General features: G+C 51.2%; 1 protein-coding gene across 14 annotated transcripts in view; it reads left to right on the top strand.

The window, feature by feature from the left end:
* SPECC1L (sperm antigen with calponin homology and coiled-coil domains 1 like) overlaps nt 1-18650 on the top strand; it is an 85290-nt gene that overhangs the window by 36953 nt on the left and 29687 nt on the right. For all 14 annotated transcript variants that reach the window (XM_081542149.1, XM_081542156.1, XM_081542154.1 and 11 more), the window contains 5 exons: nt 9055-9128; nt 10256-10431; nt 13326-13489; nt 14731-14822; nt 16530-16620. In XM_081542149.1, the coding sequence (XP_081398275.1) occupies nt 9055-9128; nt 10256-10431; nt 13326-13489; nt 14731-14822; nt 16530-16620 (597 nt within the window). The remainder of the gene's footprint in view (nt 1-9054; nt 9129-10255; nt 10432-13325; nt 13490-14730; nt 14823-16529; nt 16621-18650) is intronic.

Below are 18650 nucleotides of genomic sequence, written 5' to 3' on the forward strand. Positions count from 1 at the left end.
ATGTATTCTTTACCTGGATTCCTTGAACATTAACGAATTTTAAGTTGTAATGCCTTCTGAGGATGGCCTGGTGCGGACGGGGAGGATGGAGGGAACCTTTCTGGATGCCTTGGTTGATTTTCAGTCGCCCAGTCGTGTCTGACTCTTTGTGACCCCATGGACTGCAGCATGCCAGGCTTCCTTGTCCTTCACCATCTCCCAGAGTTTGCTGAAACTCATGTCCATTGAGTCAGTGATGCCATCCAACCATCTCATCCTCTGTCGCCTCCTTCTCCTCCTGCCCTCAAACTTTGCCAGCATCAGGGTCTTTTCCAATAAGTTGGCTCTTCGCATCAGGTGGCCAAAATATTGGAGCTTCAGCTTCAGTCCTTCCAGTGACTATTCAGGGTTGATTTCCTTTAGGATTGGCTGGTTTGATCTCCTTGGTATCCAAGGAACTCTCAAGAGTCTTCTCCGGCACCACAGTTCAAAACATTAATTCTTTTGCGCTCAACCTTCTTTATGGTCTAACTCTCCCATCTGTACATGACTACTGGAAAAACCATAACTTTGACTATACGGACGTTTGTGGGCAAAGTGACATCTCTGTTTTTTAATATGCTGTCTAGCTTTTCATCCAAGGAGCAAGCATCTTTTAATTTCATGGCTGCAGTCACTGTCCACAGTAGTTTTGGAGCCCAAGAAAATAAAGTCTGTCATGGTTTCATATTTTTCCCCATCTATTTGCCATAAAGTGATGGAACCAGATGCCATGATCTTAGTCTTTTGAATGTTGAGTTCTAAGTCAGCTTTTTCACTCTCCTCTTTCACCTTCATCAAGAGGCTCTTTAGTTCCTCTTTGCTTTCTGCCATTAAGGTGGTGTCATCTGCATATCTGAGGTTATTGAAATTTCTCCCAGCAATCTTGATTCCAGCTTGTGATTCATCCACCCCGGCATTTCACATGATGTACTTTGCTTAGGAGTTAAATAAGCAGGGTGACGATACATAGCCTTGACGACATACTCCTTTCCCAGTTTTGAATCGGTACATTGTTCCATGTCCAGTTCTAACTGTTGCTTCTTGACCTGCATACAGGTTTCTCAGGAGGCAGGTAAGGTGGTCTGGAATTCCCATCTCTTTAAGAATTTTCCACGGTTTGTTGTAATCCACACAGTCAAAGGCTTTAGTGTAGTCAGTGAAGCAGAAGTTTGTCTGTGATCCAATAGATGTTAGCAGCTTGATCTCCGGTTCTTGTATGTCTGTACATCTTGTAAATCCAGCTTGTACATCTGAAAGTTCTCGGTTCATGTACTGTTGAAGCCTAACTTGAAGGATTTTGAGCATTACCTTGCTAGCGTGTGAAATGAGCGCAACTGTGTGGCAGTTTGAACATTCTATGGCCTTTCTTTGGGATTGGAATGAAAGCGGACTTTTTCCAGCCTTGATTAGAGCTGTTGAAATTTCGGGTCATGCTTCTTTGAGGACCGACAGACGGATGCAACATGGAGCCGGAGCACCCGTGCCGTGGGTGCAGGGGGGGTTATTTGCAGGAGCCCTCAAGGTGTCTGGTGGCGATTCTGAGCTCTGGCTGCTTGACCTGCCATTTGTAGGATGACCTCAGGGCTACTCAGACTATTTCAAAGTGTGTGGATACTGAAGTGGCTTGTGGGACTCTATTCCTGATACATAGTGATGGCACTTTTTCATCTAAAGTTTTAGAAAACTTTTAGTTTAACATTTATGTCTAGTTTGTATTTCATTGTCTCTGAACTGAGAGAATTATTGCATTTTACTTCCTAAATACAGATGGTTCTAAAGTTTCAGATTAACTTGGGGGTGCAGTGTCTTCCTTTTAGTACAGGTAATAGCCTTTTCCCTTGCAAACCTTTTGCTTTGAATGTGGAAAGAGTGACACCTTGTGGTAATTGGGGTGATAGCTAGAAAAATGTTAGAGGTTTCCAGGGACAAAATTTTCCATATCAATGCCAAAATAAAAATTACATAAACAGGGCACGGATTTTAATTATAAAATGGCTGAAAATCCTTAATAAAATTTTTTTAGCCATGTAGTTTCTCTCCCCAATTTTTAAAAAATGGTTTGTTTTATATTTGGGTATTGCTGATTACGGAAACAGTAACAGGCTTTATTTTCTTGGGCTCCAAAATCACTGCAGATGGTGACTGCAGCCATGAAATTAAAAGACGCTTGCTCCTTGGAAGAAAAGGTATGACCAAAAGCAGAGACAGCATGTTAAAAAGCAGAGATATTACTTGGCTGACAAAGGTCCCGTCTAGTCGAAGCTATGGTTTTTCCAGTGGTCATGTATGGATGTGAGAGTAGGACCATAACAAAAGCTGAGCGTAGAAGAACTGATGCTTTTGAACTGTGGTGTTGAAGAAGACTCTTGAGAGTCTCTTGGACTGCGAGGAGATCAAGCCAGTCCTAAAGGAAATCAGGACTGAATATTCATCGGAAGGACTGATGCTGAAACTAAAGCTCCAATACTTTGGCCACCTGATGCAAAGAACTGACATATTGGAAAAGACCCTGATGCTGGGAAAGATTGAAGGCAGGAGGAGAAGGGGACGACAGAGGATGAGATGGTTGGATGGCATCACCGACTCAATGGACATGAGTTTGAGCAGCTCCAGGACTTGGTGATGGACAGGGAGGCCTGGCGTGCTGCGGTTCGTGGGGTCACAGAGTTGAACACGACTGAGCGACTGAACTGAACTGATAGCTGATTAACGAGCTTCCCTGATGGCTCAACGGGTAAAGAATCCGCCTGCAGTGCAGGAGACACAGGTTCAATCCCTGGGTCAGGAAGATCCACGGGAATAGGGAATGGCAATCCGCTTCAGTATTCTTGCCTGGGAAATCACATGGATGGAAGAGCCTGGACTCGCAGAGAGTCGGAAATGACTGAGCATGAGCACGGAATCGATAGCTGGTCAACAGTATTGTGAGGATTTCGGGTGGACAGCAAGGGCCTCAGCCATACGCACGCGTGTATCCCTTCCCTCCCGTGCAGGCTGCCGCGTGACGTGGAGTAGGGTTCCCTGTGCTGTACAGAGGCCCTTGTTGGTTATCCATTTTAAATGTAGCAGTGTGTACATGTCCGGTCTTCTGAAATAAACAGCTGAAGTATGAGCAGCGCCTGGAGAGCTGTGTGGCGGTCAGCACCCCTGCCCAGACGCGGCGCTCAGTAGCGCTTTGCGTGCTTGCCTTCTGGGTGTGTGTCTAGCTGGACCGATTGGCAGGAAGTGGACACTGAGCTCCTGAGTATTTCAGCACGTTCTCGTAACCACGGGGCAGTGTCACAGTTAGCAAAGCTGGGCATAAGTTCTTAGCATCATCGAATACCCCATGTGCAGATTTTCCTAGCTGACCCTGGAATGTCCTTTATAGTTGTTTGATAGGAACCAGGATCCAGACACGTTTCATGTAACTTATTGTTACAGCTACATAATCTGATAGGAGTGAGTTCCTTCCTCAAGAATTCTAGCATTTGGTATGCTTGCTAAGTCAGCACTTGATTTAGGGGAGTCCATGAAAGGGAATACTGCTAATTGGGAAATGAGGGTTTTTTTCCCTGTGGAATGAAAGCATCACCATAGTCACTTTTAGAACCTTTTTAATCTCCCCCCCTACCCCCAAGAAATCCTGCACCCATCAGTAGTCACCGATCATTTCCCCCCTCCCCCAACACCAGAGGCTCCTGTCATCAGCAGAGCCTTCCTTTAGCCGGTTGTTCTGTCCATGCAGGAGTCTCTGATGTGAATCATTCTTTGTAAGTAAGAAAGACCAGCCAGGACTTACTAGACGTTTTAATACCTTCTTGTTGTTTAGTCAAGTCCAACTCTTTGCGACTCATAGACTGTAGCCCGCCAGGCTCCTCTGTCCATGGGATTTCCCAGGCAGGAATGCTGGAGCAGGTTGCCATTCCCTTCTCCAGGGGATCTTCCTGATCCAGGGATCGAACCTGTGTCTCCTGCATTGGCAGGCAGTTTCTTTACCAGTGAGCCACTAGGAAAGCACCTTTTAACATCTTAGAAGAGCTTAGAGGAGAACAGCGGAAAGAAACAGCTCAACAGAGCCTCCAAAATAAAGCTGATAACATGCCGAGCAAAACACAGCTGATTGGTATCGAGAACAGTGGCGCCAGCAAGACCTCAGGTCCAGCTTATCCGCGACCTCACCTCCCACTCGCTGTCTGCGTAGCCCTGTTCTGTGCACGCTTGCAGCTGCGTTCTGCCCCGTTTGCCCTCTGCAGTTCCTGAGGTTCGGGCCAGCCAGGACCTACATCCTGATACATGGAAGTTGATGACCGTGGTGAGCATGGGCGGCTGGGGACGGGAGCACGGGCAGGAGCAAGAGGAGGAAAGCTGAGAGAAGCTGCGATGAGAAGACCTGGAAGGCAGGGCACTGGGGAGCCTTCGTGGAGACGTGTCAGTTGACTGTGTATGACTAAAGTTTTCAGTTCAGTCAAGTACCAGAATTATTAATAAATGGCGTTGGGAGAAGTATTCCTAATATATATCAAATATGTAGAGAGGTTTAATAAGACTAGAGTAACCCATTAGCTACATGAAGTGTGTGAGTAAATAAGTCAGAAAAAGATACAGGAAGATGCTTCACTTCTGCAAAAAGCAATGAAACTCAAAACAAGATGGGGGTGTGAAGAATTTAACAGTGAGCTAACGTGTAAGACAGGAGAAAAAGGTCCTTTCTGGAGTATTGACCAGAATTTTTACAAGTATAACAGGGCCGTAGCAACCTGCTTGCAGAAATCTGTGCTTCAGAGACATCCTTAAGAGTTTGCAGCTCTGCACATAAATGTGGATGCTGCTGGGTTGCAGGTTACCACAGAGACTAGGAAACTACATATATTTTCAACAGTCGAGGGCTAGTTAGAAGCCCATGGGCTAGGTGCGTCCCAGCCACCGCTGCCCTTTCACCAGCCGGAGCAAACACCCCAGGCCAGTGCGCAGAGGCCAGAGAAACGTGTGCGTGAAAGACTGTAGCCGGCCGTCGTGTTCCTGAAGAAACACTGATTTCAGTGTTCTCTGTCCCGTACATTCTCTGGCGTGGTGGCTTCTCAGAAAGAGTTCTGTTTATTCCAGAGCAAGTGGGTTGACTTGGATCCTGCTGATGGTTTCAGGTGGTCCTTCAGCACCTCTCCTTCTGGAGACGTGTCCTTAAGTAACATCTGAACAACTGGAGGCACCATAGTGTTTATGAGAAATACTGGGACCATTCTGACTGTTTGTTAATAGGAGGTTACTGAGACAAATCACGGTATTTCCAATTGATGGAGTATGATTGTGGCCATCAAAATGGTGCTGCGGCTCTGTATTTATTGATAAAAGTGTCCGGTACCCACTGACTAGTGGGAGAGCTCGTGAAGCAGTAGAAATATCATAATTGTCTCTCTGTAAACGTGTGTTACTTTTAGAATAAAGAGGTGAAAGTTACATCCACATTTTGCGGGGAGGGATAAAAATGAGTAAAAATTTAAAAATAGCAGTAGGGACTTGCCTGGCAATCCGTTGGATTAAACCTGCACACTTCCAGTGCAGGGAACGCAGGTTCAGTCCCTGGGTGGGGAGTTAAAATCCTGCATGCTCTGTTCAGTTCAGTTGCTCACTCGTGTCTGACTCGTTGCGACCCCATGAATCGCAGCACGCCAGGCCTCCCTGTCCATCACCAACTCCCAGAGTTTACCCAAACTCATGTCCATTGAGTCGATGATGCCGTCCAACCATCTGTCGTCCCCTTCTCCTCCTGCCCCCAATCCTTCCCAGCATCAGGGTCTTTTCCAATGAGTCAGCTCTTCGCATCAGGTGGCCAAAGTATCGGACTTTCAGCTTCAGCATCAGTCCTTCCAGTGAACACCCAGGACCGATCTCCTTTAGGATGGACTGGTTGAATCTCCTTGCAGTCCAAGGGACTCTCAAGAGTCTTCTCCAACACCACAGTTCAAAAGCATCGATTCTTCGGCACTCAGCTTTCTTCACAGTCCAACTTTCACATCCATACATGACCACTGGAAAAACCATAGCCTTGACTAGACGGACCTTTGTTGGCAAAGTAATGTCTCTACTTATTAATATACTATCTAGGTTGGCCATAACTTTCCTTCCAAGGAGTAAGTGTCTTTTAATTTCATGGCTGCAATCACCATCTGCAGTGATTTTGGAGCCCAAAAAAATAAAGTCTGACACTGTTTCCACTGTTTCCCCATCTATTTCCCATGAAGTGATGGGACCAGATGCCGTGATCTTAGTTTTCTGAACGTTGAGCTTTAAGCCAACTTTTTCACTCTCCTCCTTCACCTTCATCAAGAGGCTCTTTAGTTCTTCTTCACTTTCTGCCATAAGGGTGGTGTCATCTGCATATCTGAGGTTATTGATATTTCTCCTGGCAATCTTGGTACTAGCTTGTGTTTCTTCCAGCCCAGCATTTCTCATGATGTACTCGGCATATAAGTTAAATAAGCAGGGTGACAGTATGCAGCCTTGACGTACTCCTTTTCCTATTTGGAACCAGTCTGTTGTTCCATGTCCAGTTCTAACTGTTGCTTCCTGACCTGCATACAGGTTTCTCAAGAGGCAGGTCAGGTCAGGCATGCTGTGAGCCATGGCCAAAACCTAAAAAACGAGGACAAATAAAAGTAGTAAATGGTTTATTGTAAACTCACGCATATCCTCCTCCTGCATCAGGGGGTCTGTTTTGGGGGTACAGCTGTGGCCTGGTGGCTGGATGCCCGCCACCCTGAGGGGTGGAGCTTTACCTGACAGCTTCCTTGGTCCTTCCTGCCTCTGAAAACTGCACCTGTTGGCAGTTGGAGGCTCTGACCGGATGCAGGAGCCCGACTGAGCACTGGGTATCTTCTGGTATCGGAGGGCAGGAAAGCTTGTGGGAACTTCGCTCCCTTCACACCGAGAGGGTCGTGGGGGTCCCGTGGCGTGGTCACTGTCTGTGGCCGGAAGTGGCGCGGAGGCCCGGCTGACGGTTCTGGTTTGTCATCAGTGCTGGGTCTTGCTGGTGGAAAAACTGTGAACCCCACTGTTACATGGGCAGAGCAGTGCCCAGAATTGTGCAGAGCAAGGCTGGCCCAGTGACAAGGAGAACAGAGGCGCCGGTTTCTAGAGTGAAAACAAGGTTGTCAAGTTGAGTTAAAGCTGCCAAAGTGAGGTCATCGCAGTGCTGCGCTTTGACGGCGTGCGAGGTTGCATGTGAGACGGAGGCAGCAGATGGCAGCGTCTCTCCCACCCAGCGCTGTGAGGCGGGAACTGTGTGTAGAGGCCCCCAGGTGACCGAGCGCCACGCTGCCCTGTGTGACGGGCCACCGCCCAGCCTCCTCACAGCAAGGACTGGACTGCAGACGCCCGTGTTTCCAGGAGGAAAGCCTGTGGTCACTTTTTGTGCTTCTGTAAAGTATAAGTAATAAGATTCCCTGGAGACTCTGGTAGTGCTTTATTCAGCCTGAATATGTCCACTGGCTGTCAGCGTCCTTCTGTTTAAATGGAGACACGACAGCTGTGAACATTAGTGCTGAGGGTAAAGGAATGTCCTTTGAGAGCCATGGTTGTGTAAATCCTGTGGCCCTGAACGTAGAGGCTGGTAAAGAGAAAAGGATAAGAACAGAAGAATGACACCTGGGGTTTATATGGTGAGCTTGGGCTGGCCATGTGGCGTAAAATGTCACCTGAGAATCAGGGCGGTAAGATTTGCAGTCATGTGTCTCATGTGAGTTACCTTACACGACAGGTCATCTGCCACCAGAAGAGAAGGAAAGCAGTTTTCAGCAGAGGCGAGATACACACTTATTTGTTTTGCTTGTTTTAACTGTAAAATACTTTTTGCATGTAAGTGTAGTATAAATGAAAGGTGTGTGACCCCTAGTGTTTTCCACACTAGAAATGTTACAGCTCCTGTCCTTGTTCCTTCACTGTTTCTGCTGATATCACCAAAACCCCAATTTCATCTACACAAAGGTCAGACGGAGCCCAGTTCCCAGTTCCAGAGTCATCCTCGCCTTGAGACACTAAACTTGCCTGCTCACCTGTGTTCCCACTTTGCCCTGAGCCAAACGGGATGGCCCATTTGACCCCTAACTTTCCAGGTGAAGTGAGGTCTGAAGCAGCTGTGTAGAGACAGACTGTTAAAGTTTAATCCTTTGCAAGGAAAACATCTTCTTTTCTGTCTCTGAAAGGGTAGGAACTGCACCTTTTTTTTTCCTTTCCTTATATCTCAGGCACCTTGGGGAAAAATCTGACAAAAAAGTAGCTACTTATGAGCAGTTTTTTGAATTAGTGAGTAAAGTAATTAACTCTGTATTTCATAAAAAGCTGACTTTTTGGAACAGTAGACAGCGACTTTGCTGTGCATGCCTGGGTCCCGGGACATGGCCTTGTCCGCGTGCTCACCTTTGCAGCCCTGGTCTGTCTAGAGCGGCCTTTGCACATTAGCGGTGCTCATCAGACGTTCACACTGCATGACGTTGTCTGAAGGAAATTCACATTATGCAAGAAATAATTTGAAGAGTATTGATTGACTTAATCCTTTGTGAAAAGACTTTCTATAGAATTAAATAGCAGCTCCTCCAAGTTATTAAATAATTAAGTTTGTAAAAATTTTAGTAAATTCACAACTTTTCTGGAATTTATTCCAGTGTGCAAAGTAAGTTATGCTTGTAAAAATAGGTTAATAACCCTTTTGATTAAAAGCTCCCATTTTAATTGCAGTCGATATTGTTTTGGTTGGTTATGAGCCAACAGTGTATATGTGTTTCTAACAATTGATTTAACTTAGCTTTTTGTTTCAGAATTAGAACGCTGCGGAAGGAAGTCATCCAGAAGTCGCGATTTAAATCTGATATTTTCCTTACAGAGTCATGCTGGTTTATACTTGGATTGGACATTCCTTTTCAAGTTTTGTATTAAAAATAAAATGTCTGTGGGCAGGATGACTTTTTGAATAGCATATTTAAGTACCCCTTCTCTTTCTGTTTTTCCTTTTAAACATTGTTGTAAGAATAAATAGTTAAACTTCTGTGGTCTTTTCAGATACGGTTAAAAAACTCCAGGACCAAAAACATGACATGGAGAGAGAGATCAAGACCCTCCACAGGCGGCTGCGGGTAGGACGGGTGTGCGCGCGCTGTCCCGTCGGGGGGCGTGGCTCCCTGAGCCTGCTGGGCTGCGGGCAGAGCGAGGCCGTGCCCACAGAGAGGGGCTGGCGCAGCGCTTGAGGGGCGGCACTTAGGGAGCAGGGGCTGCGTCTTGGGAGGAAGCGTCCTGAGCCCTTGATTCTGAAGGGTCCCGAGCTAAGCTGCGTTTGTGGGCTTCCTGTCTTCCGTGGATTTGATCGGGCTGCGATGGCAGTGCTGCTCTGACGCAGAGGGCGGGGGAAGCCGGGCTCGAGGTTTGGGTTGACCCTGCAGTGCAGGAGACCTGGGTTCAATTCCTGGGTCAGGAAGTTCCCCCGGAGAAGGAAATGGCAACCCACTCCAGTACTCTTGCCCGGAGAATCCCATGGATAGAGGAGCTGGCGGGCTACAGTTTATGGGATTGCAAGAGTCAGACACAACTTAGTGCCATCTTCCTTTCTTTCTGTTGCTCGGGCTGCTGAGGGGTGGTGGGCACTGCCCCCAGGGTTGGCGGCCGTGGCTGTGGGGGGCGGCTGCCCGGGGCTGCAGCCCAGCCACGCCTGCAGCCTGCATGACGGCGGGAGGCCGCACTGCGGGCAGTCCTGAGCTCCTCCTGTGTGTTTTGTCTGCTGAGATTAAATTTAGTGTTTTCCTTCTGGCTTCCTCTTCCTTTCCTTTTGATTTTTTTTTCCTGTTTGTTTTTGATGTCAGGATATTTATAGTTTTTCACTGTAAAATCTTCCAGTGTCGTTCACACACCGTGTGTGTACCTGCTTCAGCTCTTCAGAGGCATATTTTGGATGATGTGTTTATTTTCACAAGACTAACTTTGAAGCTTGCCACAAGGTAGGGAGGCCTGACCTGATCATCCTTATTGAGCAGCCCAAGTGCTTGCTGCCTCAGCAAGCAGGTCAGCTGCCAACTTTTCCTCACCAGGAACACCGTTCACTAAAACTAATTACGAAATCTGTTAGAAATAGGTAATAGCAGTTATCTGGAATTTGAAAGAAATCAGTCATCACTTGCATTACAGCAGTCTAATCATAAGCACATTTTATTGTTTTAATATACGTCTTCATTGCTCTCTTTTGGAAATAAAAACGTAGTTTTTAATGCAGGAGGAATCAGCGGAATGGCGGCAGTTCCAGGCTGACCTGCAGACCGCGGTGGTCATCGCAAATGACATCAAGTCTGAAGCCCAAGAGGAGATTGGTGATCTGAAGCGCCGCTTACATGAAGCTCAAGAGAAAAATGAGAAGCTCACGAAAGAATTGGAGGAAATAAAGTCACGCAAGTAAGTTTTGGGAAGCCAGCGATGCCCTTCAGTTTCCATAGGGAGCTCCTGAGTCCTGCTTCTGTGATGCGGCTTTACAGACAGACCGTGTCTCGATGCTGCCGTGACTGAGTTCAGGTCCAATGGCAGTGACCCCTGTAAAGTACACGGGCTCCCTGGCCTTCCCGAGCTGTCGTCAGCGTCCACAGTCCCCGGCCCTGGAGGGGCTGGCGTGGCCACCCACACGTGGTCCACTGCAGTTCCCGCCTGGCCTCTGCCCCACCCCGGTCCCAGCCCCTCGCTCTTCCCGGGGCTGGAGACAGACAGCCTCGGCCCCGTGCAGCCCCGCCGCTGCTGGCCTGGGGGTCTCGGTCAGGACCTCAGTTTGCCCGTCTCCGCAGTGCACACGGTGCCGCTCCCGTCCCAGAGTGGTTGTGGGGCTGAGATGAGACACCCGGACGCTGCTCAGGCCACGGCCGGGGTCCGTCAGCAGGGGTCTCAGAGACTCGAGTGAAGAGTGCAGGCCGACTTCTCTGCTCGCTGGAGTGTCTTGTGCTGATAACCCGTGGAGTTTCTCCCATTGAACGTAGGCGTCTTTGGAATCCTGTGAACAGTCTTAGGTGATGCGCCGCAGGTTCCTGGGTAGACTCTGTGAGGGGAGAGTCTGGTTTTTGAGATTTTTCTTTTTATTAAGTATAAGTGAAGTGAAGTAAAAGTTGCTGAGTCGTGTCTGACTCTTTGCGACCGCATGAACAATAGGGTGCTTGGAATTCTCCAGGCCAGAATATTGGAGTGGGTAGCCTTTCCCTTCTCCAAAGGATCTTTCCAACCCACGTCTCCCACATTGCGGGCGGATTCCTTACCAGCTGATCCACCAGGGAAGCCCCGAGTATCCCTAAGTATCAGAGTTGGAGGTGGTTATTAAGAATTTGATTGTTCATTACGTTGAACAATTAAGTGGCCTTAGGGAAAAAATTTAGAAAAATATCTAACAGGCCGGCTTGACAAAGTTGCTGTCTTGTCGTCGCCTGGGTCGAGTGGACGGCCTGGTGGGAGGTCTTGGTGAACTGTTTTTCTTTGGCTGCTTTACTGAGCAGAACATGGAGTGAGGGGGGAGGTCATTACTTTTTCACTAGTGCACACCCTTCCTCCTCTCTGCCATCAAGTGAGCAGTGTGTTAGAAATGCTACATTCGAGAGGCAACTCAGCTGACGGAGACTGTGTCTGAGACTCGGTCCACGGGCTCCCGAGAGCCTGTCAGGCTTTGAGACACTCGCTCAGCGGGCGGGCCCCTGAGAGGAGGGGGTCTGCAGGCCGTGGCCCCCAGGGCCCTTTCAGGGGCTCTCTGAGCTCAGGCTGTTTTTACAGGAACGCCGGCGCGCGATTTGCCCCGTGCGCAGTGTTGCCTTCGGCCGTTGAGGGGAGGGCAGGCGTGGAGTGAGGGGGCCCAGGCCTGGGCCCCCCGTTGTGCTGCACATTCACAGTGCGGTTTCCCTTGCATCACTGTCTCGGTCCTTAAGGTCCAGGTGGGAGTCACGTTGCTGTGTTGTCATGCCCCGGGGTGAGGCAGGGCTGGAGGAGAGCCCTGTGTGTTTTCATGGAGGGAAAATCCTTACTTGAGAATGACTGACTCCAGCTGTTGGTATTCAGACTTTGGTGTTTGGTAGATATTTCTTCAAAATGATTAAAGGAGCCTGTCACTTCAAGGAGACAACTGACAGTGTTTGGCACCAGTGATGAAACATGGGCTTTTAAGTAAATGTTAAGATTTTGGAAAACTTGTATCTGCCATTGCAAGCTCAGCTGCTGCTGCTGCTGCTAAGTCGCTTCAGTCGTGTCCGACTCTGTGTGACCCCATAGAGGGCAGCCCACCAGGCTCCACCGTCCCTGGGATTCTCCAGGCAAGAACACTGGAGTGGGTTGCCATTTCCTTCTCCAGTGCATGAAAGGGAAAAGTGAAAGTGAAGTCGCTCAGTCGTGTCCGACTCTTAGCGACCCCATGGACTGTAGCTCCCCATAAAGGGTTTCCCGATGAGATCACTAGTGATACTAATGAGAGACTTATAAAAATAAATCATTAAAGGACAGGCATCAACATTTGGGAAATACGTGTATTTCTGTGAGCTGTTATTTCTGTATGACCAGTGCAATATCATTAAAATAGTTTTCCCTTTCCAACTACGTACCCGTGAGGCTGCTTTTTTTTTTGACATCACAATACATTGAATACAGAAGAAACGAGAATCAGACCGTGTTCTTACCCTAGGCATTAAAGAGGTGCGCAGAGATGCTGAAACATTGCTGTTCTTTTTTGTTTGTTTGTCTGTTTGGGTGTTGTTTAGTCACTAAGTTGTGTCAACTCTTTGTGACCCCATGGACTGTAGCTCCCCAGGCTCCTCTGTCCATGGGATTTTCCGGGCACGAATACTGGAGTGGTTGCTGTTTCCTTCTCCAAAGGATCTTTCCGACCCAAGGTCTCTTGCGTTTCCTGCAGTGCAGGCAGATTCTTACAAGCCTGAATGGCATGTTGGATGGCACCAGACTTGCCCTCCCAGGACAGCACAGGCCTTCCCAGCAGCCCAGACGCTGGCCCCGTGTTCTGAGTCAGGGTCTTCAGCCAGGCCACCCCCCCCCACTGCTAATTGATTACCAAGGTTCTCACCTTACACTTAACACAGGTGAGAATGGAAACCGATGGTTGCTTAATCCAGTTAGGATAACCTGATATAGAAATTCTAATATTGCTTCCTGGAATTCATGAGTCTAGTAAGATTATTAGGCCAGGTGAGTTACTCAGCTCAAGTGATATGATTGTTTTTTTAGCTGATACTTTTTAATGCTTCTCAGCTGGGAAAGGGAAATGTGTGTTTTCTAGGGTATGTACAGAAATGCCCTGACTCCCGTGTTGTTTTCAGGCAGGAGGAGGAGCGTGGCCGGGTGTATAACTACATGAATGCTGTGGAGAGAGACCTGGCGGCCCTGAGGCAGGGCATGGGGCTGAGCAGAAGGTCCTCGACGTCCTCGGAGCCGACGCCCACAGTGAAGACCCTCATCAAGTCCTTTGACAGCGCGTCTCAAGGTAGCTGTCTGCCGTGCCCAGGCGGACGGCGCACTCACGCACACATGTCCTGGGCTCGCGTGCTTCACCGTCCTGCTCCGAGTCTTGCGGCGCTCCGTGCAATGTTGGGGAGCCAGTCTCCCCGCAAGGAGAGTTTAACAGGAGACTTGGGGTCTGTTCGGCCGCAGAAATCTCAGTGGCCGGCTCGGGCTTACCCCACGCGGGCGTCAGGTGTCTGCTCCGAGCCGGGGAACTTCCAGGGCTGGGACTTGGGGCCCGCTTGTCCTCCCAAGCCCCTCGGGCCTGTGTACTCAGGTGCTGCCTGGCTCTGACACCCGGTGTCTCCCGATGTCGTCTCTCGTCCAGAAGCAGCCCTGCCCCTCAGCTGCCGTCTCTCCCTGTGAAGGCAGCGCCGTGCCGCCCAGTTACCAGGCCGGGAGATTGGGAACCCCCCTCCTTCCTGCGTCCCCCTCACCCGGCGTCAGTCCACCATCAGGCTCCCCAGCCAGCCTTGCGCACACCCGCTCTGCTGTCGTCTCTGGGGGCACAGCCGGCTGCTCGCTCAGGCCACCGTCCACTGCCATTCAGTGGCCTCCTTTTTATTTTCTAATACAGATTTTTTCCTTTTTTTGGCCACACGGCATGCAGGATCTTAGTTTCCCAGCTAGACACTGAACCTGGGTCCCAGCAGTGAAAGCACCGGGTCCTGGCCACTGGACCACCAGGGGATCCCCGGGGTCCTCCGTTTGAGCAGCTCCTTCTAGAGAGGGAGGTTGACACAAGAGCGGCCATTATACACTGTGCGTTAAATGCGACACCTGTGGAAATCCCACAAGGGGACGTGCCGAGCCCCGCAGGGATGGGGAGGAAAGCTGCTTTGAGCCCGGCTTCCCTTCATGTAACACGCCAAGAACGTCCACCACGCGCCCTACCTCTCACCTGATGCGGCCACAGAAGCGCTCCTGAGGTTTTTGCACTTTAGAGTCCTTGGTTTGTGGAGCACTTAACCATGTAATTAAACAGCAAAAGTGAAGTGACCGGCACAGCCAGGCCTGGAAGTCAGCGCCGCTTGTCTAGGGAGCAGACTCTCCCCCTGGCGGCAGGGCTGCTGGGGTTGAGGAGGTGAGGGAGCAGCCGTTCCCGGGAAGCCCCGAGTACTGGCTGATCCTGGCTGACCGTGCTCCCGGCGGGGGGTGGGGGGTGTTTGTGAAGCTTCCACTGCACCGTGTCCCGTCCTTGTTCACTTGTTTGCTGTCTTCCAGTGCCCAGCCCTGCCACGGCAGCAATCCCCCGAACGCCTCTGAGCCCAAGTCCCATGAAAACCCCCCCTGCGGCCGCTGTCTCCCCCATGCAGGTGCGTGCCTATGGCTTTGCGTTTACGTGTGCGTAGAAAGTGTTACGCTCTTAGTTAGAAAAGAAGGTAGAGGGAACTCCATATTCTATCTATAAGGAGCTCTTTTTTTGCACTCTATTAATCAGATTTTTTAAAGGCATGAAAATATAAATGAAAGCAAATAAAGGCACTAAGATATAATAAACTTCAAATAAGGTGAAGTTTCTCTAAATAGTGATTGTTGCTGCTGCTGCTGCTAAGTCGCTTCAGTCGTGTCCGACTCTGTGCGACCCCACAGACGGCAGCCCACCAGGCTCCTTCGTCCCTGGGATTCTCCAGGCAAGAATACTGGAGTGGGGTGCCATTGCCTTCTCCGAATAGTGATTGTTAGCTGAAGTTTAATGTTCATGATGTCAATTTGTAAACTTTTGTAAAGCTAAGAGGTAAAAAAATCTCCTCTCTACCTTGGGAAACAAACTAGTGATTATTAATAGAAGCTACAGTCAGTAGCATTTTAGCACTTGCTTAGCTAGCACACGCTTCTCAACCCTGATTGTACACGAAGGTCGTGTGGAATTTTAACCACATAGACTCCCAGGCCTCCTCCCAGTGGACAGGTACCCCTGGGGTGGGGCGCAAGGTGAGGAGTGTTGGTTTTTCAGGCCTCGCTGGGCCGTGAGGCATCCAGCTTGGGTGGTTCTGCACCATGGGCAGCTGGGAGGCTGGAGCAGACGTCGTTGGACAGGTGGCCTGGGGCCGAGTCTTGCTGCGGCCCAGGCTTTTCTCCATGGTGAGCAGGGAGGAGCCGCCCACGTGGAGCAGGGACACTGAGTCTGGGGAGACCAGGAAGGAGCACGAGGGCTGGGGTGGGGGATGCCCAGAGCAGAGAGCCACGTGGACAAGGCCAGAGCCCCGCAGGGCTCCCCTCAAGTCCTGGCTGAGGCCGTGGACGCACGCGGTGGGCCCGGCCGGCCTGCAGGGCTCTGGCGGACCGGCGCTTCTCAGGGTTTGCGTGGGGCAGGGCTCGTTTGCCTCTGCCCCTCCGCCCACTGTGGGGAGTCCTCTCTGAATCCTTGGAGCCATGCTGGGCCTCAAGGGCCACGCTGTGAAGTGGAGCTAAACAGCCCTGCCCTAAACGACCTCAGAAGCACCTCTAAAGAGCCGAGATCCATTAGTCGCAGGGCAGCGGTCTCTGAACTGCTCCTGAGATCCCGGCCTCCTGCTGCCACGCTCTTGTGTCGTCTGCCCCTCCCGAGGGCGGGCTGGGCTCCGTGACTCGCTTCTGATGAGTAGAGTGTGGCAGGGTGATGGGCTGTCTCTCACAGGGTAAGGGGGAAGAGGACTCGGTCCTGTCTCCTAGATTCTGTCAGCCCAGCGAACAGCCGGGAGCTGAGATACTTAGTGATGCATTGGATGAAGTGTTGTGCACGACCTCACAGCGAGAACTAGGAGATGACGCTGAGAGGAATCGGGAGTGAGGAAGGGGGAGACCCGTCACGTTCACGGGCAGCGAGGTGATGTCGCAGGGTCTCACGCCCTCCCTCCCTCCCGTGGAGATGGATGGTTTGACGCAAAGTTTATGTGGAAACGTGAAAGACCCTGAACATCCCAGGCCTCTGGGAGGGGCCGGTGGGGGAGGGAGCTAGTCTGGAGGACGTCCCCTCCGTGATGCCGGCACTTGAGTGCCCCCGACAGTGCTGTCTGACACCCTTTGTCCTGTGGTTTCAGAGACATTCCATCAGCGGACCCATCTCCACGCCCAAACCCCTGACAGCCCTGTCGGATAAGAGGCCAAACTACGGGGAGATCCCTGTTCAAGGTACGTCTCGCGCACCTGTTTCACTGTTGTTGTTACTTTCCTTCATTTGACTCTTTTTCATTGGTTCCTGACCTTATTTCTGCCACCCTGGTATACGTCTGTATCACAGGTTTACTAAGAACGTGTCCTGATTACAGATTGGGGAGTAGTTACTAGTAGACATGTTGGAATGTGATGCTCCTGGCGTCACCAGGGGCAACAGGAGTCCGCACATTGCCAGGCCCTGTTCTCACAGCGCATCATGGGGCGTGTGCGGTTAGCCCCACTGTATAAATACGGACAGTGAGGCTTCAAGCAGTTGAATGTCTCAGGAACACAGGTTCACGTAGTTACTGAGCAGTGGACCCGGGCAGCCTGGCTCCAGAGCCCGTTCCCCTGGCCTCCATGCTCCAGGACCCCTGTGAGAGGAGAGGTGGCTGAGAGCCGGGCTCCGGGCAGTGCCATCTGCACGGGTTCTTTGTGGCGCCCCCATTGGGGGTCAGGGGTCCTTCTCCTCCCCCGCTGCCTCCATCGGGTGGGGCTGAAGTGCTGTGGGAGGCTGTGTCGGGTGGGGTGGCGGTGGGGACACCTGGCAGGCCCTGCGCCGGCCCCTCCTGCGTCCTGGGCTTGCACAGGGCAGGGAGGCGCGCCCCGCCCGTGGGCTCCAGGTGGGGAGCAGTGGGGCCCGGGGCAGGCTGCTGCCACCACCCTGCAGGCTTGCTTTCCACCCCGGCTACCTCCTCCACTTCACCCGCTGGTGGGACCCGAGGTCTCCCTTCTGCCTGGAAGGGCCTCCTGCCCAGGGAACGCGTGTGGGCGGTTTAAAGGCTCCCATCCTGCCCCCTGGGTGGATCCCTGGATTGTGTGTGTGCTCACAGGTCCTGGGGCTGACCTCTTGATGCTGTTTCCTTGTGTGAGTCAGGGCTCACGGGAACACCGCACTCAGGGCCTGCTCTCCCCCACCAGGCTCACGAACCCTTGCAGCCAGCCTCGCCCCCTCCGCTGTCCCCTGCGCGGGCCACGGCTGGCCGTCCCCCGCCAGGCTCACGAACCCCTGCAGCCAGCTTCACCCCTCCCCTGTCCCCTGCGCGGGCCACGTCTGGCCGTGCCACGCGCCCTCCCCGGACGCTGTTCTGGGCCCTTCGTGCCGGCTCTGCATGTGCACCCGTCTTCCCGCTCTGGGAGGAGCACTTAGGGGCCCCCCCTCCTGGGTGTGATCGCTCTGTAACTGCGGCCACAGGGCCTCGCCCCTTCACGGCTGCCATACCGACTCATCTTGATCGGCCCACAGGAGCACGAGGTTTATAGGGAAACCTTGCTAGCACCAGCAGTGTTTTTCAAACTTACCTGTTGATGAGATTTACTCGAATCACTATGTAAAACGTGGAATCCTGGGCCTCACCTCAGATGTGCTGACGTGGACTGTCCAGGAAAGGGGCATGGACACTTCTTTTCACAAGCACCCCAAGTGGTTCTTAGGAAAGGACTAGCTTGGGGAACTGGGCAGATTGCCGGTTAGTTTTCCTGTTACCCTGGTTTTGTTGGTGGAGAATGGGCGTATCGGGTCTGTGGGCCAGGGTTATTGAGGACGCAGACGAATGTGCTAAGTGTCTTGGGGCTTTTTCTGGCTCCCTTCTATCTGTGTCCTGGTAACAGTCAGGTGATGACGCCACCAGGCCCCGGGGTCTGCAGTCCCCCTGCAGGAGCTGCCCTCAGCCTCCATGTCTGTCTGCTCTGATGCCTTTACTGGGCTTGGCTGAAACTGCAGAGACAGAGAGCAGGAAACACTTTGGGGTGACTTTACCAGAGAATTTGTTGATAGTGTAGCCTTTTATCTTAGACACTTACTAGGGAAAGAAACCACTTACAGAACTAAGAGCCACCGGCTGAGTCTCGGTCCTCTGAAGCCACCGTGGCTCTCCAGGCTGACCGACCTGGGAGACCCGAGCGCTGCTGAGCCGCCGTCCCCGCCTAGCGTGCCTCAGGCAGCACCATCTGCACTTGGCGGGTTGAAGAGTCCAGAAGGCGTTGCCTCTGTTCTGCTATACTTA

Source organism: Giraffa tippelskirchi, chromosome 11 (genome assembly GCF_054371585.1).
Source record: "Giraffa tippelskirchi isolate mGirTip1 chromosome 11, T2T-mGirTip1v1.2.pri, whole genome shotgun sequence".
In the NCBI taxonomy this organism is placed as follows: Eukaryota; Metazoa; Chordata; class Mammalia; order Artiodactyla; family Giraffidae; genus Giraffa; species Giraffa tippelskirchi.